The sequence below is a fragment of the Lolium rigidum genome, chromosome 6 (assembly GCF_022539505.1).
Source record: "Lolium rigidum isolate FL_2022 chromosome 6, APGP_CSIRO_Lrig_0.1, whole genome shotgun sequence".
NCBI classification, from domain to species: domain Eukaryota; kingdom Viridiplantae; phylum Streptophyta; class Magnoliopsida; order Poales; family Poaceae; genus Lolium; species Lolium rigidum.
The window spans coordinates 77,237,229-77,260,389 of record NC_061513.1 but is presented as its reverse complement, the minus strand read 5'-3'; the positions used below and the strand labels follow the sequence as shown (position 1 = coordinate 77,260,389).

General features: G+C 45.1%; 2 protein-coding genes across 2 annotated transcripts; one reads left to right on the top strand and one right to left on the bottom strand.

Annotated features, from left to right (window-relative positions):
- Positions 1-15,977: 15,977 nt before the first annotated feature.
- On the top strand, positions 15,978-16,877 carry LOC124666685 (acidic endochitinase-like). Its single transcript, XM_047204014.1, has one exon. The coding sequence runs from the start codon at positions 15,978-15,980 to the stop codon at positions 16,875-16,877; it is 900 nt and encodes a 299-aa protein (XP_047059970.1).
- A 1,060-nt stretch (positions 16,878-17,937) lies between these two features.
- Positions 17,938-22,696, bottom strand: LOC124662824 (protein SUPPRESSOR OF GENE SILENCING 3 homolog). The gene is made up of 8 exons (XM_047200616.1): positions 22,621-22,696; positions 21,502-21,513; positions 20,509-21,314; positions 19,573-19,867; positions 18,661-18,905; positions 18,427-18,519; positions 18,296-18,360; positions 17,938-18,124 (listed from the first exon to the last, which is right to left on the bottom strand). The coding sequence occupies exons 1-8, from the start codon at positions 22,694-22,696 to the stop codon at positions 17,938-17,940; spliced, it is 1,779 nt and encodes a 592-aa protein (XP_047056572.1).
- Positions 22,697-23,161: the final 465 nt, after the last annotated feature.

The following is a 23,161-nucleotide window of genomic DNA, read 5'->3' as shown; positions in this document are numbered from 1 at the left end:
GTTGTAAGCCTCATGCATAGTATACTAATAGTGCCCGCACCTTGTCCTAATTAGCTTGGACTACCGGATCATCACAATGCACATGTTTTAACCAAGTGTCACAAAGGGGTACCTCTATGCCGCTCGTACAAAGGTCTAAGGAGAAAGCTCGCATTGGATTTCTCGCTATTGATTATTCTCAACTTAGACATCCATACCGGGACAACATAGACAACGGATAATGGACTCCTCTTTTATGCATAAGCATGTAACAACAATTAATAATTTTCTCATATGAGATTGAGGATATATGTCCAAAACTGAAACTTCCACCATGGATCATGGCTTTAGTTAGCGGCCCAATGTTCTTCTCTAACAATATGCATGCTTAACCATAGGGTGGTAGATCTCTCTTACTTCCGACAAGACGGACATGCATAGCAACTCACATGAAATTCAACAATGAATAGTTGATGGCGTCCCCAGTGAACATGGTTATCGCACAACAAGCAACTTAATAAGAGATAAAGTGCATAATTACATATTCAATACCACAATAGTTTTTAAGCTATTTGTCCCATGAGCTATATATTGCAAAGGTGAATGATGGAATTTTAAAGGTAGCACTCAAGCAATTTACTTTGGAATGGCGGAAAATACCATGTAGTAGGTAGGTATGGTGGACACAAATGGCATAGTGTTGTTTGGCTCAAGGATTTGGATGCATGAGAAGTATTCCCTCTCGATACAAGGTTTAGGCTAGCAAGGCTTATTTGAAACAAACATAAGGATGAACCGGTGCAGCAAAACTCACATAAAAGACATATTGAAAACATTATAAGACTCTACACCGTCTTCCTTGTTGTTCAAACTCAATACTAGAAATTATCTAGACCTTAGAGAAACCAAATATGTAAACCAAATTTTAGCATGCTCTATGTATTTCTTCATTAATGGGTGCAAAGCATATGATGCAAGAGCTTAATCATGAGCACAACAATTGCCAAGTATCACATTACCCAAGACATTCATAGCAATTACTACATGTATCATTTTCCAATTCCAACCATATAACAATTTAACGAAGGAGAAACTTCGCCATGAATACTAAAAGCTAAGAACACATGTGTTCATACGAACCAGTGGAGCGTGTCTCTCTCCCACACAAGCATGATGTAATCCAATTTATTTAAACACAAACAAAAATAAAAGCATACAGACGCTCCAAGTAAAGTACATAAGATGTGACCGAATAAAAATATAGTTTCAAGGGAGGAACCTGATAATGTTGTCGATGAAGAAGGGGATGCCTTGGGCATCCCCAAGCTTAGACGCTTGAGTCTTCTTGATATATGCAGGGGTGAACCACCGGGGCATCCCCAAGCTTAGAGCTTTCACTCTCCTTGATCGTGTTGCATCATACTCCTCTCTTGATCCTTGAAAACTTCCTCCACACCAAACTCGAAACAACTCATTAGAGGGTTAGTGCACAATAAAAAATTAACATATTCAGAGGTGACACAATCATTCTTAACACTTCTGGACATTGCATAATGCTACTGGACATTAGTGGATCAAAGAAATTCATCCAACATAGCAAAAGAGGCAATGCGAAATAAAAGGCAGAATCTGTCAAAACAGAACAGTTCGTATTGACGAATTTTAAAATGGCATCAGACTTGCTCAAATGAAAATGCTCAAATTGAATGAAAGTTGTGTACATATCTGAGGATCATGCACGTAAATTGGCTTAATTTTCTGAGCTACCTACAGGGAGGTAGACCCAGATTCGTGACAGCAAAGAAATCTGGAACTGCGCAGTAATCCAAATCTAGTACTTACTTTTCTATCAAAGACTTTACTTGGCACAACAAAACACAAAACTAAGATAAGGAGAGGTTGCTACAGTAGTAAACAACTTCCAAGACACAAATATAAAACAAAGTACTGTAGCAAAATAACACATGGGTTATCTCCCAAGAAGTTCTTTTCTTATTAGCCATTAAGATGGGCTCAGCAGTTTTAATGATGCACTCGCAAGAAATAGTATTTGAAGCAAAAGAGAGCATCAAGAGGCAAATCCAAAACACATTTAAGTCTAACATGCTTCCTATGCATAGGAATCTTGTAAATAAACAAGTTCATGAAGAGCAAAGTAACAAGCATAGGAAGATAGAACAAGTGTAGTTTCAAAAATTTCAGCACATAGAGAGGTGTTTTAGTAACATGAAAATTTCTACAACCATATTTTCCTCTCTCATAATAACTTTCAGTAGTGTCATGAGCAAACTCAACAATATAACTATCACATAAAGCATTCTTATCATGAGTCTCATGCATAAAATTATTACTACTCCCAACATAAGCATAGTTATTCTTCTTAATTGTAGTAGGAGCAAATTCAACAAAGTAGCTATCATTATTATTCTCATCAAGTGTAGGAGGCATAGTATTATCATCATAAAAATTACTCTCCATAATAGGCGGCACTAAAAGACCAATATCATTATAATCATCATAAATAGGAGGCAAAGTATCATCAAAGAAAATTTTCTCCTCAATGCTTGGGGGACTAAAAATATCATGCTCATCAAAGCCAGCTTCCCCAAGCTTAGAATTTTCCATATCATTAGCAACAATGGTGTTCAAAGCGTTCATACTAATATCATTGCTACTAGCATGCAAATAAGATTCCATGGGTTTTTTAATTTTCGCATTAAACCATTCATGTCTTGACTCAGGAAATAGAATAAAAAGCTCACAGATGTTGTCCATTATGCCTTACTAGTGTAAACAAGAAACAAAAAGTTGCAATTGCAGGATCTAAAGGAAATAGCTTCGAGTACTTACAATGGCGGAAAATAGCTTGGTAGCCGAGGTCCGGAGTGTGAGTACCTTTTACCTTTCTTCCCCGGCAACGGCGCCAGAAAATAGCTTGATGTCTACTTCCCCCTCCTTTTCCCGTAGACAGTGTTGGGCCTCCAAGAGCAGAGGTTTGTAGAACAGCAGCAAGTTTTCCCTTAAGTGGATCACCCAAGGTTTATCGAACTCAGGGAGGAAGAGGTCAAAGATATCCCTCTCATGCAACCCCGCAACCACAAAGCAAGAAGTCTCTTGTGTCCCCAACACACCTAATAGGTGCACTAGTTCGGCGAAGAGATAGTGAAATACAGGTGGTATGAATATATATGAGCAGTAGCAACGGTGCCAGAAAATAGCTTGCGGGTGTGTAGTTGATGGTGGTAGTATTGCAGCAGTAGTAACGCAGTAAAACAGTAAACAAGCAGTAGTAACGCAGCAGTATTTAGGAACAAGGCCTAGGGATTACACTTTCACTAGTGGACACTCTCAACATTGATCACATAACAGAATAGATAAATGCATACTCTACACTTTTGTTGGATGATGAACACATTGCGTAGGATTACACGAACCCTCAATGCCGGAGTTAACAAGCTCCACAATAATGCTCATATTTAAGTAACCTTATAGTGTAAGATAGATCAACGAGACTAAACCAAGTACTAACATAGCATGCACACTTGTCACCTTCATGCATATGTAGGAGGAATAGATCACATCAATATTATCATAGCAATAGTTAACTTCGCAATCTACAAGAGATCATGATCATAGCATAAACCAAGTACTAACACGGTGCACACACTGTCACCTTTACACACGTGCGGGAGGAATAGAACTACTTTAATAACTTTGCTAGAGTAGCACATAGATAAATTGTGATACAAACTCATATGAATCTCAATCATGTAAAGCAGCTCATGAGATTATTGTATTGAGGTACATGGGAGAGAGATGAACCACATAGCTACAGCGGAGCCCTCAGCCTCGGAGGTGGATTACTCCCTCCTCATCATGGAAACAGCGATGGCGGTGAAGATGGCGGTGAAGACGGCGGTGGAGATGGCTCCGGGGGCAATTCCCCGTCCGGCAGGGTGCCGGAACAGAGAGTTCTGTCCCCCGAATTGGAGTTTCGCGACGGTGGCGGCGCCCCTGGAGTCTTTCTGGAGTTTCGTCAATTGGTACTGCGTTTTTAGGTCGAAAGGGCTTTTATAGGCGAAGAGGCGGCGCAGGGGGCACCTGGGGGCGCCACACCCTAGGCCGGCGCGGCCTAGGCCTGGCCCGCGCCGCCATGTGGTGTGGTGGCCCCCTGGCCCCTCTCCGACTCTTCTTCGGTGTTCTGGACGCTTCCGGGAAAAATAGGAGGTTTGGCGTTGATTTCGTCCAATTCCGAGAATATTGCCCGAACAGCCTTTCTGGAACCAAAAACAGCATAGAAAACGAGAACTGGCACTGTGGCATCTTGTTAATAGGTTAGTTCCGGAAAATGCATGAAAATGATATAAAGTGTGAACAAAATATGTTGGTATTGTCATAAAACAAGCATGGAACATCGGAAATTATAGATACGTTGGAGACGTATCACTGTCCACTCTCTGACCTTCTACGCGTTGTGGGCAGACCGTACGTCGATGTTTGCCATCATAAGCTAGGGTTTGCTTCAAGTTGTCTTGTTTCGGTGGTGACACGGCCTCGAGATTGTGTGTATTGATCCTGTGCTTTGGCGGTGCATTGGGCTAGACGTGTGTGATTGTCGTGTCTCGGGTGTGCGTTGTTCGCCGCAAGGCTTCATGTGTAAGGTTTTTGGGTCTGGTTTCCCTCATAAACCGGATCAAAGTATTTTCTCCTTTTCAGCTTAATACAAAAGTGCACCTCTCGTTCGGGTACTCAAAAAAAGTACACAATATGTGCGCATACATAATACAGATTATTACTCTTGTGCCCCCCATTTCTTAGGTGTGCTCAGTTTTCCCCACATCAAAAAATCAACTTATCGAGTTTGGATTAAATTTCAATATATTGTTGGATAGGGCTTGTCATTATATGTAGAACAACATTGAGTAGAACTTATTTGGAGCTTGGATGCTCAAGTTATTGCAGATTATGTATCACTTTTTTTTTTGCCTATTTCATGTCTAGAAGGGGAAAACTGAGCAAAAAAAAACCAGGGATAAGAACATAATTTTCCCTACATAATAATATCAACTGAGGCAGCCTAGGTTCTAAAATTGTGACATATAAGAAAATCAAGATTTTGTCAATGAATAATTACTTTTTTGGAAAAGTCCACCGATCTATTCATAATCTTCAATAATAGTACAAGAAAATCTAAAAAGAATAAAAATTACAAAAAGGTCTATGAACCACCTAGCGATGATTACAAGCATTCGAACGAGCCGAAGGCATGCCACCGTCCTCGCTCCTTCCTCATTGGATCCGGGCAAAGCTTATCATAGTAAAGCTTGTCATAGTAGATAGATGTGAAGTTGTCGTGTTAAGAACCCAAAGGGCTAACGGAAGATAGCAGCGGCCATCGCCGATGAAGAGACGCATAGATAAGAAGGTACACAGACTAAATAAAATGAGATCCACTAGATACAAACCTCCACATATCTTCCTGTGAAGCTAGACGCATCACTGTAACGGGAGCTAGAAACGAGAAATTTATTCCATCTTTAGGGAGACGCTGCTACGCTGTTGTCATGCCTTACTTGGTAGGATACAAACCCTAAATAGTCTGAAAGCAATAAATAACGGAGCCCTCCGGCCGACAAGGACCAGGATCCACCCGTGCCTCCATAGCCATAGGGCCACAAGATGAGGTAGATTGGCGGGTTGCAAACCTAGTTGCCTCTTTGTCTCAACTTAATGTCAATGAATGGTGACGGAAGACATTTTTTGTGCTTGAACTTGATACCACACAATAATTCACCTCTCAACTTCTTAATCAGACAAGATTGGTTCATCTCCTGGCCCAAAACAATTCAATGGATAACATGAAGCGGTTTCACATACATGGCAACACACTCAAGAAAACCGAAAGAAATTCACATAACCAAAAGTACGGGATAAAATAATTGAAAGAAATTCTAGAAAGGATAATCAATGAATTGAAAGATACTAAAATATTAAATCAGAGAAAAAACAAAATATCAAGTTATCTTGATAGTATAAACTACTACTCTTATAAATGTAATAAATCATGAAATATGAGGAATAATTTAAATAACATAAATAATCAAGAAAAGCCACAAAATTAGAGAATGCTCATAAGGACATAAGTAATTCCTGGTGTTTCATGAATGCCCTACACATATTTTTAAATTTTATTTCAAAAAACTTTAAATTATTTATATAATATGTCATCCATTTATTATTGTAAGACATTTTAGATATAGCAATATGGACTAGTGAAAGATCGAGATGTCGCCTAGGGGGGGGGGGGGGGTGAATAGGCAATTACAAACTCTTGCGGATTTGTCTTGTAAGAACGCGGAATTAAACTAACGTTTAGTTTACAAGCACAAACCCCAAATATGCTAAGCTCAACTAAGTGTAACAATGGCAACTAGAGCTAAGCAAGATAGGCACAAGATATATGTAGCACAAGTGATAGCAAGATATATGTACTTCAAGCACAATGGCTATCACAAGGAAAGAGAGCTCGGGTATAGAAATAACCGAGGCACGCGGAGACGAGGATGTATTCCCGTGTTCCCTTCCTTTGCAAGAAGGTACGTCACGTTTGGAGGAGTGGAGGTCCACGAAGGATTCCCCGCTCCACGAAGACTCACCCTATTCTCCGAACCACACCTACGAAGGATAATGGCCCTTTCCTTATGGTTAGCTTTTCCTCCGCTCCGGAGATGGCAAACTCCACAACCACTTCACAAGCTCCACGAAGAAGAAGCCCGGGCCTCTTCACAATCTTCTTGAAGAGATCACCGGAGCACCAACCGCCAAGCCAACTAGGAGGTCACCGTCCAAGAGTAACAAGCTCACGGTCTCTCACTCGAACTAATCGTGGTGGAGAGCTCAACACTATGCAATGATGCAAAGCAAGAACACTAGAGGTGTTCAAATCCTTCACTCTCAAATCCCACCCAAACAACAAATGCTAGGATGAGATTGGAGAGGAAGAACAATGGGGAAAGTCAACAAAAGACTCCAAGATCTAGATCCCAAGAGTTCCCCTCACTTAGAGAAGAAATGGATTGGTGGAAGTGTAGATCTAGATCTCCTCTCTTAGATCGCTCAAGAATTAGCAAGAATCATGGGGGGGAACAAGAGAGAGAGCAACTTCTTCAAATGCAACAATGGAGGTGAGAGAAAGGGAAGAAGTAACTCAGCCCAAGGTGGAAGAAGGGCTATTTATATCCCAAGAGCAAATATAACCGTTGGGGAAAAGTTGGGCTGAGAAAACCGTCGAGGAGGCCGGTCAACCGGGCCTGGGGCCGGGCCGTCCGGTCCAGGGCCCGGTCAGACCGGGCCACAGACCGGACCAGCCGGTCCAAACCGGGCGGCAGGCCGGACCACGACCGGGGGTCACTTTGCATCTTCCAGGAGCTCATCCGGTTGGCGCCCGGTTGGCGACCGGTCGACCGGACGGCACGCCGAGCCCGCCGGTCAGTAGGCCGGCTGACCGGGCAGCAGACCGGATCAGTTCCGCGCACGGTTGGCACCCGGTTGGCGACCGGTTGACTGGTCGGCACGCCGGCCAGGCCGGTTGGTAGGCCGGCTGACCGGGCGGCAGGCCGGAGCAAGTCTGGCGCACGGGCCGGTCCGACCGGGTCCCTGACCGGGAGAGCAGGAAAACATGTTATACAAAAACTGTGATAACTTTTGTGTCCGGACCCCGATTGACATGAAACCAATTTTGGAGACTCCTCACAGAACATTTTAGATGATTTTAGAGAGGGAGTCTCCCACCGTCAAGAAACGGTGAAGACGTCCAAACCCGAAAACGCAATAGAAGATGCATGCGGATTCCGTTTTCGATGAACTTGGGCTTGTTGTAAAGCTAGCAACAAGCTCAAGAACCTCACACAGAGAAACACCAAGAAGCAATAGGGATATGCAAAGTATGCAAAGAATTGAGCTCCCTAAGACGATGCGATCAAGTTACCCAACCGAAAGCCCCTCTTGATAGTGCGGCTATCTATCCTATAATCCGGTCTCCCAACAACCACCTTGAGACCGGTAAAAGGAAAACCTAGCAAGGCCATACCTTTGCCTTGCGCATCCCGCTTGATCTTGATGATAGCTCTTCAAGCTCCACTCCGCCATGTTTATTATTCCCTTTATATTCGACGAGAAGCCAGACGGGAGCTTCATACTGCTCAGGCATTCAAAAAAGATGACCTTCTCTTCTTTGGTAAGAGCGTAGCTGGCACGCCCTTGAAACCATTCCGGATGCCGGTCATTAGGGTCTTTCAAACGTTGCTGGTCCTGCCGTGCTTCCTTTGTATCATTTGTCTTCCCATACACGCCCAAGAAGCCTAGCAGGTTCACGCAAATATTCTTCGTAAGATGCATCACGTCGATTGCAGAGCGGACATCTAGGACTTTCCAATATTCTAGCTCCCAGAATATAGATTTCTTCTTCCACATGGGTGCGTGCCCGTCAGCTCCCTGCGGAACTGATTGTCTGCAGGACCCTTTCCAAAGATGACTTTCAAATCCTTGACCATATCAAATACCTCAGCACCGATACGTTCCGCAGGCTTCGGCCGGTGATCTGCCTTGCCGTTGTAATGCTTGCCTTTCTTTCTTACGTTATGATTTTTGGGAAGAAATCGACGATGCCCCAGGTACACATTTCTTCTTACAATTTTGCAAATATACACTTTCGGTCTCATGTAAGCAGTGCGTGCATGCATTGTATCCCTTATTTGTCTGTCCCGAAAGGTTACTAAGAGCAGGCCAATCGTTGATGGTTACGAAAAGCAACGCTCGTAGGTCAAATTCCTCTTCTTTGTGCTCATCCCACACACGTACACCAGGTCTGCCCCACAACTGTAAAAGTTCATCAACTAATGGCCTTAGGTACACATCGATGTCGTTACCGGGTTGCTTCGGACCTTGGATGAGCACTGGCATCATAATGAACTTCCGCTTCATGCACAACCAAGGAGGAAGGTTGTAGATGCATAGAGTCACGGGCCAGGTGCTATGGCTGGAGCTCTGCTCGCCAAAAGGATTCATGCCATATGTACTTAGACCAAATCTTATGTTCCTTGCGTCAGCTGCAAAATCTTTGAACTCTCTGTCGATCTTTCTCCATTGCGTTCCATCTGCGGGGTGTCTCAACTCCCCGTCCGACTTACGGTCCTCTTTGTGCCATCGCAAAAACTTGGCATGCTCTTTGTTCCTGAACAGACGTTTCAACCGTGGTATTATAGGAGCATACCACATCACCTTTCCGGGAACCCTCTTCCTGGGTTTCTGGCCCTCAACATCGTCACCAGGGTCATCGCCTCTGATCTTATAACGCAATGCGGTGCATACCGGGCATTCATTCAAATTCTCGTATTCACCGCGGTAGAGGATGCGACCGTTAATGCATGCATGTATCTTCAGAACCTCTAAACCTAGAGGGCAGACAACCTTCTTTGCTTCGTACGTACTGGCGGGCAACTTGTTATTCTTTGGAAACATATTCTTCAACAGTTTCAGCAAGTTTTCAAATCCTGAGTCAGCTACACCTTCATGTGCCTTCCATTTCAGCAAATCCAGTGTGCAGCCCAGCTTTTTCAGACCATTATCGCATCCTGGGTACAGCGACTTTTTGTGATCCTCTAACATGCGATCCAAATTCTCCCTCTCCTTTTCAGTTTCGTAGCGTCTCCGTGCATCAGCAATGGTCCGACCAAGATCATCAGCGGGCTCATCACGTGCCTCTTCTTCACCTTCCCCTTCACCTTCCCCTTCACCTTCCCCACCTTCAGCACCCTCCATGAAAGTATCACCGAAATGATCAAGATAGTTGTCATCGATGAAATCATCCCCTTCTTCATCTTCTTCCATTATAACCCCTCTTTCTCCATGCTTGGTCCAACAATTATAGCTTGGCATGAAACCGTGCCGAAGCAGGTGCAGGTGAACTTCTCTTGAGGAAGAGTAACCCTTCTGATTCTTACAGCCAACACATGGACATATAACAAAACCCTCCTGCTTGTTCGCATTAGCCACTACGAGGAAATATTTCAAACCCGTAGTGAACTCGCCGGAGAGTCGGTTACCGTACATCCATTGCTGATTCATCTGCATTATTATTATATAAAGTTTATAATTAATCATCATGCATTTGTTAAACTAACTAGCTAGAAATAATAGAAATTAAACAATGAACTACACACATGCATATTTTATCAATGACACATGAAAGGTTCAAGTTGCTAACCGCGATCGAGGAAAAATAAATGAGAAATCTCAAGTGTGGCTCGGACACTTCATATCATGTTTCTTTCAATCTCTCGGGCATTTCATCGAACACCTTGTGTGCATAAGAGGAACCAAAATCAAACCCACCACCCACTTGTGAAGATTGTGAAGAGAAGTGGCACCAAATGGCTAAGTGAGTGTGCTGAACGGTATATATAAGTGAAAGCTCCTCCCATCCACCAGCTGGCCATCGAGCGCCCTGGACCCAGGCCTTTGGTCACGGTTCGCCTCCCGAACCGCGACTAAAGACCCCATTAGTCGCGGTTCGTATATTTTGGGGACCTAATGGGGGCGGATGGAAGGCTCTTTTTCTACTAGTGCTAGTGTGCATGACGGGGACGAGGCCCAACGACAACGCGCGCAACCCTTTTGTTTTTTCTCAATTGAGAGTGTGCCAGGTAGACACTCAGCAAAGGTGCAGTCGCATGCAAGAATGTGTCTTAGCCGTGTGCGTCCGATAGACACCTGGCAAAGTTGATGAGGAATAGGTTTCCCGATCTTTCACGATGCACCTTGTTGATCCATAGGACCGATAGATCTTGAACTTCCTCGACAGATTCAAGGATACTCAAGCGCATATGATAACTCTTGACAGACTCAAGAACTCACACATCTTTATTGGATAACTAGACGAATGTCCGAGACGCCGTCATAGGGCCAACCCCGCAGGGATGGTGATACTGGAGGAACCCAAGGTTCTACATAACTTGAATCAAAACTAGACTACTCAAACCCTAGCCGCCCCACCTCCTTATATGAGGGGGAGGGTGGCCGGCCGGCCAACCCCTATTGAGTTGGGGCGCCCACTCATGGGCCTAACCCTAATTTGACTTGGACAGGCCCAAGTCAAATAGACTCTATTAAAACCCTAATTTGGCCCACAAGCATGACCTGGCTACATTATTTCCTAATAACAATGCTACGATACAATAATAATGGTACAACCTTAGACTTAATCCTCGTATCTATGGCTGTCCTAGTGTACCATGCCTGGATATCCATATCATTCTCCCCTTCTTCAAGAAGCATTGTCCCCAACGCGTGAGGGTCCGCTAGAAAAAGGGTAAGTCGGATAAGAACATCGCCGAACTTCATCTTCAAGCCTCGCCAGCCTTCCACACCTCATCCTCCCTCTCGACTAGCTTGTCTTGAACTTGGCGCCCCTTTGGTCTTCGACTCCAACAACCTGATTGAGACACAGTGCATCCTCCAAACACAAACCGAAAGTGCAACATGCATACCACCCAAGACATACGTAACAAATTCCTGCACGCCATAGATCCAAATAAGCCGAATACACCCGAGTATGCACCCTTCTGAACAACAATGTCGTCCTTCTTGAAGAGCAAACTTCCTTCCCTTCCGCGACGAACAAACAACAACAGCATCGCAACGCTGCAGGACTAGACGCCGGTAGTGCCGCAGGACTGCATGCCAAAACTGTCGGCCGAGAGCCCGGTCTGTCCGTCCTGGACGCCAGCGCAACCGGCCTAGAGCCCGGTCTGACCGGCCTGGGAGCCGGCCCAGCCGGCCTGGGGCCCGGTTGACCGACCTGGTGACCGGCCGCGGCCTTGGGCGGTATAGTAGCCGGCCCGGTCGGCATCAGCGCCTGGCCCGGTCTGCGCCGAAACTGCCCGGCCTGGCAGCCGGTCCGACCGGCCTGATGGCCGAACCCGCCGGTTACAGCATCCGGTCAACCGGTCTGGTGACCGGCCCGGTCGGCTGTGGATCCGGTCTGCCGGGCGGCGCGCCGGCCGCCGGACGGATCTGTCCTTCTTCCCCGCGAATTTTCCTGCCGTGGCAGAGATTTCTTGCGAACTCCTGTCGTGGCAGAACTTGAGCAGCGTTCCTCCTTCTTCCCCCTTGCAGCCACCACCTCCGCATGCACGAAGGCCGTGAGAACTTGACTCTGTTGCCCACTTCCTCCTCCTTGATCTTCACCAACACCATGGCGGCGACGTACCCAATGGTAGCCACAGCAATCAAACAGAAACAACCGAGCAACAAACCAATCTGCACCGTGATCAACCTAGCAATCTGATACCACATGATGAGGAATAGGTTTCCCGATCTTTCACGATGCACCTTGTTGATCCATAGGACCGATAGATCTTGAACTTCCTCGACAGATTCAAGGATACTCAAGCGCATATGATAACTCTTGACAGACTCAAGAACTGACACATCTTTATTGGATAACTAGACGAACGTCCGAGACGCCGTCATAGGGCCAACCCCGCAGGGATGGTGATACTGGAGGAACCCAAGGTTCTACATAACTTGAATCAAAACTAGACTACTCAAACCCTAGCCGCCCCACCTCCTTATATGAGGGGGAGGGTGGCCGGCCGGCCAACCCCTATTGGGTTGGGGCGCCCACTCATGGGCCTAACCCTAATTTGACTTGGACAGGCCCAAGTCAAATAGACTCTATTAAAACCCTAATTTGGCCCACAGCATGACCTGGCTACATTATTTCCTAATAACAATGCTACGATACAATAATAATGGTACAACCTTAGACGTAATCCTCGTATCTATGGCTGTCCTAGTGTACCATGCCTGGATATCCATATCATTCTCAAAGATTAGGGTTTAGGGTAGTTGAAGTTTAGTCTAAAAGATTAGGGTTTCCCTATTGCGTGTGATCACGTGTATCATCCCTCCGGGGGTACGGCGCTGCCGTTATCTATTATATCCGCTGCGAAGGTTCTTGTGTTCATCAAGGATTGTCTAGCTCTTGGTTTGAGGCGTATCGTTCATCGGTCCGTTGCTTGCTGGATTCGTTCCCTCTTCTCCAGGCTGCGTTCATCGCGTTGTTGGGAGGAATCTCTACCCCAGGTTCTCGCTGTGAAAGATCGGGCATCAATCTAGGTGGATCGGCTGGGATCCACCGTATCATGTGGTATCAGAGCCAGGTTTCCTCTCCTCTGAAGATTTCACCTCAACCTTAGTGACTGTTGGTAGTGGAACAATCTCCTGAATAGGAACTATGCACTTGTCCACTTCCTCTATTGCATGCACAACTCTGGACGGCTGCTTACGCTGCTGCAATGGTAACCCAAAACCACCACGAAGAAACTTTTTGAAGTCCGCCCAAGTATAAGCATACTCGCCTCTATCAACGGCATCATACCAATATATGTCCAACTCGGCATCCACACACCGGTGAGCTAGAAGACAGGCATCATACCCAGTGAACTTCCCTTTGTAGCGACGACATCGTTGGAAACCCAATTCCATGTACTTCTCCCATTCTTCGTACTGCTCAATTGTCGCGTCATGGCATAAATACCACTTTAGTCCTGACACACAATGCGGTACGTCCTCCCAACGGCGGATATCAAGGTAATCATTGAAAACATCACCGGATTTCGTGCCACGTGAACACCGTATGCCACGCACATCGTCTCCAAATGAAGCAACAACAGTAGTAGCATCAAGGAGCATCGCCGGAGAAACAGGAGCAGCAGTAGCTAGTATTGCTGAAGAAGCAACCGCAGTAACAGGAGAAACCGCCGGAGGAAAAGCTGCAGCAGTCTGAGCTGTCCCGGCCCAGGGCCCGGTTAGACCGGCCTCCAGACCGGCCAGCCCGGTCCCTGGCCCGGTTGACCGGTCGCCAACCGGATGCGTCGTACCGGAACACAACCGGACGAATTTTTGCGAACTTCCCGGTTGGGCGCCCGGTTGACCGGATGCCACGCCGGCCTGCCCGGTCACTGGCCCGGTTGACCGGATTTCAGACCGGAATTTTTGGGCAGGTCGCGAAATTTCGTCTTCTTCCCGATTCTGGTCGCGATTTTTCGCGATTTTGACCTCTAAAACAGCCATGGATGACCTCCAAACTACACCAAACAACACCAAACTTCCTCCAACCAACCTCCTTCGACCGAGAGCCAAACTCCTCCGATCTTAGAGCTAATCTTCTCCGATGCAAACCGATCAAAGAGATCAATCAACAACACCTCGCCGTGAGCAACCCAGAAAGCTGATACCACATGATGAGGAATAGGTTTCCCGATCTTTCACGATGCACCTTGTTGATCCATAGGACCGATAGATCTTGAACTTCCTCGACAGATTCAAGGATACTCAAGCGCATATGATAACTCTTGACAGACTCAAGAACTCACACATCTTTATTGGATAACTAGACGAACGTCCGAGACGCCGTCATAGGGCCAACCCCGCAGGGATGGTGATACTGGAGGAACCCAAGGTTCTACATAACTTGAATCAAAACTAGACTACTCAAACCCTAGCCGCCCCACCTCCTTATATGAGGGGGGGGGGGGTGGCCGGCCGGCCAACCCCTATTGGGTTGGGGCGCCCACTCATGGGCCTAACCCTAATTTGACTTGGACAGGCCCAAGTCAAATAGACTCTATTAAAACCCTAATTTGGCCCACAGCATGACCTGGCTACATTATTTCCTAATAACAATGCTACGATACAATAATAATGGTACAACCTTAGACTTAATCCTCGTATCTATGGCTGTCCTAGTGTACCATGCCTGGATATCCATATCAAAAGTTGCCCACCGTTAATGTTCATGGTGGGTTTTCGTGTTTGTTGGTGTGGTTTCATGTCAGTCTCTTCCGATCTACGGTTGTCATCATTGGCGATGGTTGCTGCTCTGGTGCGCTGGTCCTTTGGGACCTTAGCACGACGACTTCCCGTCTGTCTACTACAACAAGCTCTACTACGACAAGCTTTGCCTGACTCCGGCGATGGAGGGGCGAGGACAGCGGCGCGCCTTCGGCTCGTGCTAGTGTTTGTAGTCGTCGCTAGGTGGTCCGAGTACCAATTTGTAATTTTCTTTACTTTTTGGATTATTTGTACTACTGTTGATGATTATTAATAGATCAAAAAACGTTCATGGCCGGCAATCATCTTTTCTTTGCCAAGTATCGAAATAAAACACACGGCAAAGATTTTGCTGAGTATCCGGTGAAATTACACTCGGCCAAAAAAAAATGTTTGCCAACGAAATCCTTACCGACCGATTCCTTTGTTGAGTGTTTTTAGGCCTTTACCTTGTAATTTTGGTAGTAGGTAGAGATCTTTTTTCCGGCAGTGGCCCATCGCCGAGGTCGCTTTCAACCCGGGTTAATAGTAAAACTAGCTGCACTGCGTGCCGCAACAAACGATCCACAACTGTATAAGACTAGTGAACAAAAAACACAACTGTATAAGACTTTGTATAGGGTATATGCGTTCTGCCAGCTGGTACTCTGCTGAATGCTGAGACATCGAACAAAGGAGAAGGCGTAATTGTTTGTTGACGTTCTAGTTTAATACGGTGCAGTGTTTGTGATTTGAAGGCGCTCTGCTTTACTAGTCTTTGATGAACCGTTGATTAGTCCGAGTAACTTAATCATGCTCCAGGAACTTAGTCCGCTGCAAGAAATGTTTCCGTCCCTAAGCATTACTTAACCGCAACCACTCGGTAATTTCAGAGCGGACGTGGGACGGCACGGAAGCTAGTAAAAAACAGCATCCCTGATCGTACCACACTTTGACGCTTCATCAAGCAAGGCACTATAAAACGAAAACGCACCTACGCAATCGCCATATCACAACTCAAAATACGGGGCACTCCTCACTGCCTGAGCAGTCTCTCTCCACAGTACCCAGTACTGGAGTATCTAGCAGCTAGGCACGGTCCGATCCATCCCAGGCTCCCAGCCATGGCAAGCGGATCCCTGACTCCCTTCCAGCTCACTGCCACCCTCTTCGTGGCACTCCTCGCTACGTGCCATGCCGGCAGCATCGCCGTCTACTGGGGCCAGAACGACGGGGAGGCTTCGCTAGCCGAGACGTGCGCCTCCGGAAACTACGAGTTCGTCATCCTCGCTTTCCTCCCCAAGTTCGGCAAAGGCCAGAGGCCGCAGCTGGACCTCGGCAGCCACTGCGACGCATCGTCAGGTGGCTGTAAAAGCCAGAGCAAGGACATCAAGTCGTGCCAGAGCGGCGGCGTCAAGGTCCTGCTCTCCATCGGCGGCGGCGACGGAAGCTACGGACTATCATCTCCCGGTGACGCGCGACAGGTCGCCATGTACCTCTGGAACAACTACCTGGGAGGCACCTCGTCGTCCCGCCCCCTCGGCGACGCCGTGCTCGACGGCATCGACTTCGACATCGAGCTCGGCGGCACCAAGTTCTGGAACAATCTCGCGAGTGACCTCAAGAAATTGGGCAACAACATCGACGCCGACAAGCACGTGCTGCTAAGCGCGGCGCCGCAGTGCCCGTTCCCTGACGAGTGGGACGGTGGCGCGATCAACACGGGGCTGTTCGATTACGTGTGGGTGCAGTTCTATAACAATCCGGAGTGCCAGTTCAACGCGGGGCGCCAGGCATTCATGGACGCATGGAAGAGGTGGGAGTCGGTGCCGGCGGGGAAGATCTTCCTAGGACTGCCGGCCTCCAAGGACGCGGCGGGCACCGGATTCGTGCCCGCCGGCGTGCTCACGTCGCGCGTGCTGCCGCTTATCAAGGGCTCGCCCAAGTACGGCGGCGTCATGCTGTGGTCCAAGTTCTACGACGACCGCACGGGCTACAGCTCCGCCATCAAGAGCCACGTCTGAGTCCATGCAACGTTCATTTGGCCGGCGATGTGTTGCGTATCTATTTGTGTAAGTAGAATGTTGTCTGGTCTTTTTTTTTTATCTTCGTGGTTGTATATATTCTGTGTCCTTGTCTCGGTGTTTCGGAGACATGCATGTTTATGTCTTTTGTATGTGCATATTTTATTATTTTTACATTTCAAAACTCTTAATTACTTGATTCTTTTATAATTAATAGTTGGAGATTTTCAAATTTTATTTTGTACGGTACTCATTCTATGAATCTGCTTAGGTGCCGGTTCCATAATTATCAAGTATATGGGGCATCTATTTCAGTGGCCTTCTCTTTTCCACTACAAATTATTAATTCGTTCATTACTGTCCAGAGCACATAATTTCCACTGTATGTCCAAAACTGTCAATCACCCCTGTTATGTTATCAATCTTTTTCTACTGTATTACTTTTCAGTTGGTGGTGCACTTTTACATTATCCAGTTTTTTTTTTTTTTTTGTCTAACTGGAGATTGAGATGAGTTCACAGAATCACCCAGTTCATTCAGTCGATGGCTCATTAACCAGACACCTTGCCAAAATGGTCAATCAGTTATTTAGTCCGATCTATGAAAGTCGTTGATCATCTGATTCATCCATCAAACGTGAGTATTGGTGAATACACTGGTATGAGGAGGTGGTTCATCAAACACGACGGAAACTGTCTGCTTCTCTGGCTGAATGCATCAATTGACTGCAGAATGTCATGGAAATGACTGTTCTTGTCTTAAAATCCTAGCATGTAGTGTCCGCTCATATTTTATCGTACTAGTAAAGTCTCAACCAACCTATATTGTAGTACATATGTAAGTCTCGATCATGAACGGACAGAAAAAGCCAGAAGCATTGGAGGAATTGCTTTCGAGGCAGAGCAAGATGAGAAGAGAACCTGGATAGTGGATATGCTTAAAAACGGATTTCGAAGCAATTATTAGATGATGGTAACAAATGCTACCGATACACTCAACACTCCACTGGTTCAGGTCTCCTGATCATTGACATACATATAGGGTTCAGGTTTTATGAGCATCACGAGTTGGAGGCCTGGAAGGTGTCTGGCTTGTGTTTCTCCATCAGCGCCGTGAGAGCAGCATCGAGCTCCTTCTCGAGCTCCGCCTTCTTCTTCTCGTGCGCTTTTATCAGTTCATCTCTTTCAGCCTTGAAGTCCTCCACGTCCTTGACATGGCAATCTATGAAACGCTGTGCTTGTTCCTTCCTGCAAAGGATAAAATAGTATGATTATGTAAAAGTAGATAGCATTTCACTATTTCGGGGTAAGTTGGAGAAGACAAGTACATGACATGGTTAATCTAGAGAATACTTGATTCAATCATATCTCATGTCGCAGAACGACACATAATCATCCAACTGAGTGCCAGTTACCCACCTTAGCCTGCAGTTTTCGCTAGTCCCAGAATCAACATCACATTGTCTAGCCTTTGCACGCTCCTCCTGAAGCAACTTTTCAGATTCAGCACGCTCCTCCTGCAGCAACTTCTCAAATTTAGCACTCTCCACTTGCAGTAACTCATCAAATTCAGCTTCTTTCTCCTCCATGGCCTTCTGAATGTTTTCTATCTGATCAAAGAAAAATTTCTCCTGCGAATGCATCTGCAAATATAGAAACACAAGGTGAGAAAAGGGAGTAAATGAAATCAAACTGGAGCCACCAGCAAATTTCTTTAAACTGTTGAATATGCCTTTCAGAATTGCAGTCACTGAAATGCACATAAATCATTAAGCAAGCATTACCTCTTCCTCATGCTCTGAGTGCTTCTCTCCGACTCTATCAATGAGTACTTTTTTCTCTGCCATAATCTCTCGATATTTCTGGGCCAAATCACAAAACGATTCTTCTACAGATTTTTTGTATTGCTCTGTCTTAACCATCCTGTTCTTCATCAAATGCAGCTGCTGATTTTCTTCGCTCATTTGTTTCATTTGTAGCACTACCATCTCATTATGAGACCTCATATCATATTTTAGACGACTCTTTCCTGAAAAATATAATAAACTAGTTATCCAAAACTATAGTGCAACAGGCAATGTATCTGCTATGAAAATAATGTAATACTTCAGGTCCTATCCAGTAGATGCATAACAGGTTGTGTGGTGATGCATTTTATTTTGAGAATATTTTGGACTTTACTAAACTTGCAGGACACATTCATATAAATAGTCTCCAAATGGGAGATGATCAATAATACAATAGAACAAAACATTTATTCGCAACATGTGTGGTTGATGCATATTGTTATGAAAAATATTAAAACAAAAGTAAGGCATAGAGAAGCATTCGGCCAAATGTTTGATTGACGTCGGTTCCTGCACAAACAGGTGGTGCATTGATCTAAATAATAATTAAGTACACTAGTGAGTAGGATTTTAATTAACTAATAGGCATGTTGTACACTTCTTCAAATATACTCTCATTGATTCACATATTGCCAAATTGCCAATATGAAACCTAAAATAAATATCGCAAGAATTAGACTATGTTTTCATGCCAAGATAGGGAAGAACACATCATTTCATCCGCATCAACTATCGTTGGTCTCAGAGAATTTAGCCAACAAAAGCTCAGAAACAAAAGGTATTTACTGAATGAGCAATTGCACGGAAGCCAAAGCACCTAATGCATGAAAAAAGGTTAAACGTTAATACCCTGGCAATGCTTATTGAAATCTTCCATATCTTCTTTTTTGGCTAAGAAACCATATAATTGCCTTTTGCCACCTGGTAAGAATCGAGGCATTTTTTTCTGCCATGCATCCCTGTCTGTATTTTGACTTACGAAGTGCTTGTGCAGATGTTCTGCATGCATATAACCCACAGCTGAGCTTTCAAATATTAGCACACTCATGCCACGGTGCCCACCTGGACCATAGGAATGGCGTGCTTTGGTTGGATCATATTCACTGAAATAATCAAGTAGTTCTGGGTTGCCCATGCCTATCCACTAGAGACCATCAAAGAATAGCAGGATCAGAATAGAATAAACAACAACATTGTAGAAATCTTGAAAGATTTAAAAATGCTCCTTTTGCTTTCTGGGGAAAATGGAATCTATTAATCAGTCAAATGATGCCCGCAGCATTGATTTCATCATCAAGCCCTTTTAAAGATGCACTTATACAAATGCTACCAATCAAACACATACGCATGAACTGATTCACCTACTATACCATGTGTCCATGTCAACACAGTACTGTAGAAAGACGAATTTGTATTAAGCGAGAAGTTCACGTCCTACCATGAATCGATGTAAAAATGATATTGAAATCAAGCTAAGGGATAGACAACTCATGAACAGCGGCCATGCCAAGAAGAGTACGAATAATGGTAATAAGAGCCACATGTGCAAGAAGAGAACGAAAGACTCTAAAAAGATTGAGAAGAATATGCAAAGAAACATAATAGTTTTGTTCTTTAATCTTTAGTTTTGTCAAAATTGAATACGAAATTTTAGATATCAAATAAAAAATAGCAGAGAGATGCATAACATAGAAAGAAAAAAACATCAACTACTAGTAGACAAGGTTGAAGATACAACACTAAAAATAAAGGAGAAGTGTTAGTTGAAGGCAGAAACTACATCACCTTGTCAGCATCATCTTTTTCCAATAAGGTGTTCATGACAATAACCATTGGTGGCCACACTATCTCACGATCAGTGACTCCTCTCAACCCTGCCCATTTCCCAAACTGCTCGCCAGATGGGACCATTGTAGTTCCCCTGCCGGACATCTCATCTTCTAGCAATGCTGCCAATTCTCTGTGGAGTTTAACCCTTCTAGAGCCCTTTGTACTAGCATGTGTCACCAAAGATTGTAGCCCTTTGAACCAGTCAATTGCCCCAGGACCGTTTTTGCATGCTGGACAATGCCATTGCTTATTCGGCTCAAGTACTTGTTCCACAGTTAAGGAATTGATCTCTTCAAAAAAGCTTTTGAACCACTTGTTCATTTTCCGGGTCTTAAAACTTTTTGCACTTGCATCAGAGTCATACTCATCACTCATATCATCGTCTGACGAATCCTCAACATCAGAACTGTCAATTTCAGGGTCAAAACTAGATGAGGGAACATTGACCTTGTTGCTTTCCGGACCAGATGGTCGAGACCTCCACTTCCAACCATTTGCCAGAGGTGGAGTCACAACATAGTTTGGTACTGCTTTCCTTTCTGGTTCTCTTGAATTTGTTTGTGATGGTGGCTTGGGATTGTCTCTGGCAGTAGGCCTACGATCAGAAGGTACAGTAGAGTTGTTCCACGGAGGACATGAAGAACCTTCATTGCGATTCCAAGCTTGCCGTGCTATAGCAGGTGAAGCATTTGATGAGGAACTCACTGGTGCCCTTTGTCCCCGACCAGCTGCTTGCCCTGGTGTCTTGATCCAACTACCCCCTGTATGCAGGACATGATTACGCATGGTTAGATAGAGCAATCAAAGCATATGTTTTCGCGTACGGCAAGTAGATATCAACAATTGAAAAATGTTGTAGACAACAAGTGAGAAAGATGATGACTATAATAATTGTTAATCAAAGTTCTATGATGGGAGCAAGGTACATGAATCAGGCTGCAGACTTACATGCAGAAAAAGCTGCAAACATTCACGGCAGTACAGCAACCATACTTATCACAGTAGTGAAAGTGAAAATTAAAAGGCCATGCAAGCTTCAATTGTTGACTGATACAGGTATCTAAGGGTTCATAAAAAAAATATGTATCTCACTGTAAGGTGGTATCTGGTTGGAAGCCGAAGTAGGGCTTGGCAAGAACTACCCAGTTAAGCTAGTTTTAAGTTTCTAATCGCAAGTTGTGGCAAGAATCCTTAGGGAAGGTTGTTTTTAGCAGCAATTTTCTTGGACACAACCAAGACGGTTATTTTTTATAAGCTTTAGCATACTTAGGCCAGCTGGTGATGAATCAAAGATACGCTAGTCAGTAACTGGTAATGCATGAGTATGATATAAGATAAAACAAGATAGTATGAATAAAACAGGGGAACAAGAAAGCAAACAGTTCACAATCTGTATACCATACAGTGGTATTGAGCCTAAATTAAGCAACAGCATATATATAATGTGTATGTGTTCGAGAAAAAAATAGCAAGGGCCGAATGAGTATGATACTGTCCGATTTCGAACTTCCAATTCACTAGAGCTTACAAATTTTCAGATTAGTATAGTACCGAAAGAAAGACAGGCAATTCTTTATTTCTTTTGCAATTTACCAGGCAAAAAGAAGAACCTGCATTCTGGTAGTTTGCCCAAACCAGGCAAAAACCAGGACTAGATCATTTTTACATACACTTGAAATGCAATTAACGAATTGTTAATATGGCTCAAAGGGTACAGTAGGATCAAGTACAGCGAGTCTTACACAGACAGGGTAACGAATCGTTCTGAGAAGTAGGATCGCAGCCGTAAGAACTCTGAATTAATAAATACATGATTGGAAAGTACAGATGACACTCTCTTAGTTTTACGAATTTCATTTGCAGACAACCGCCATCGCTCCGGGCGATCAGATGAACAAAACGCCCAAACGAAGACAAGCAAGTCCGTACCTACACGAAGCAGCATTACCCCCTCCTCGGCGCTCACGAAAGAACCGATCCCGGAAGCAACGAAACCCAGGAACACGAATCCGCAACTGAAGAAAAAAGAAGTAACTGGGAGGACGATACGGGTAAAAGAACCCTTACCTCTTCCACGAGCAGCCATTGCGGCGAAATCGCCGTTGCCAGGAAGCCTGCCGCCGCCGCGGCGATTGGTGGCCATCGCGAGGGTCTCCGCGGCTCGCGGCGTGGGTTTATGGGGGAGAGGGAGAGGAGGATGAGGCGAGCTTTAAAGGAAGAGGAGGAGTGGGCACCCTGACGGTTGGGGCGTGCGCACCGCCGCCCCACCAACGGCCGCTTCGCATCCCGGCGACTGGTGGTGGTGGGGACGAGAGGCACGTCCAAGATTTCAGTTAGCGGCGAAACCTCTCTACTATACCCGTGCCCGCACGGCCGCACCCTTGACACATTTGATTTGGCTTTACACTAAACTAATTTATACTCCTGAACCGTATTTGTCATATTCTAGAACCGTATTTGTCATATTCTAGACTTTCCAGTAGATTGATGACTTGGGAAGTTTTGGTGATTTCTCATTTATCTAAGACTACTTATAGTAGAAGTAACATAAGTAGTAAGAGCATCTTCACCGGCGTGTCTGTGTCCTAAATAGTCGCCGGCAGGGCGA

Excerpts from the sequence above, each read along its gene's own strand:
- LOC124666685 (XM_047204014.1), top strand. The coding sequence starts at position 15,978 with ATGGCAAGCGGATCCCTGACTCCCTTCCAGCTCACTGCCACCCTCTTC.
- LOC124662824 (XM_047200616.1), bottom strand. The coding sequence starts at position 22,696 with ATGGCCACCAATCGCCGCGGCGGCGGCAGGCTTCCTGGCAACGGCGAT. Across the intron at positions 19,868-20,508 it reads AAAAAGATGATGCTGACAAG|TGGATAGGCATGGGCAACCC; the intron begins GTGATGTAGTTT and ends GATGGTCTCTAG. Across the intron at positions 18,361-18,426 it reads AATTTGATGAGTTACTGCAA|GAGGAGCGTGCAAAGGCTAG; the intron begins GTGGAGAGTGCT and ends AAGTTGCTTCAG.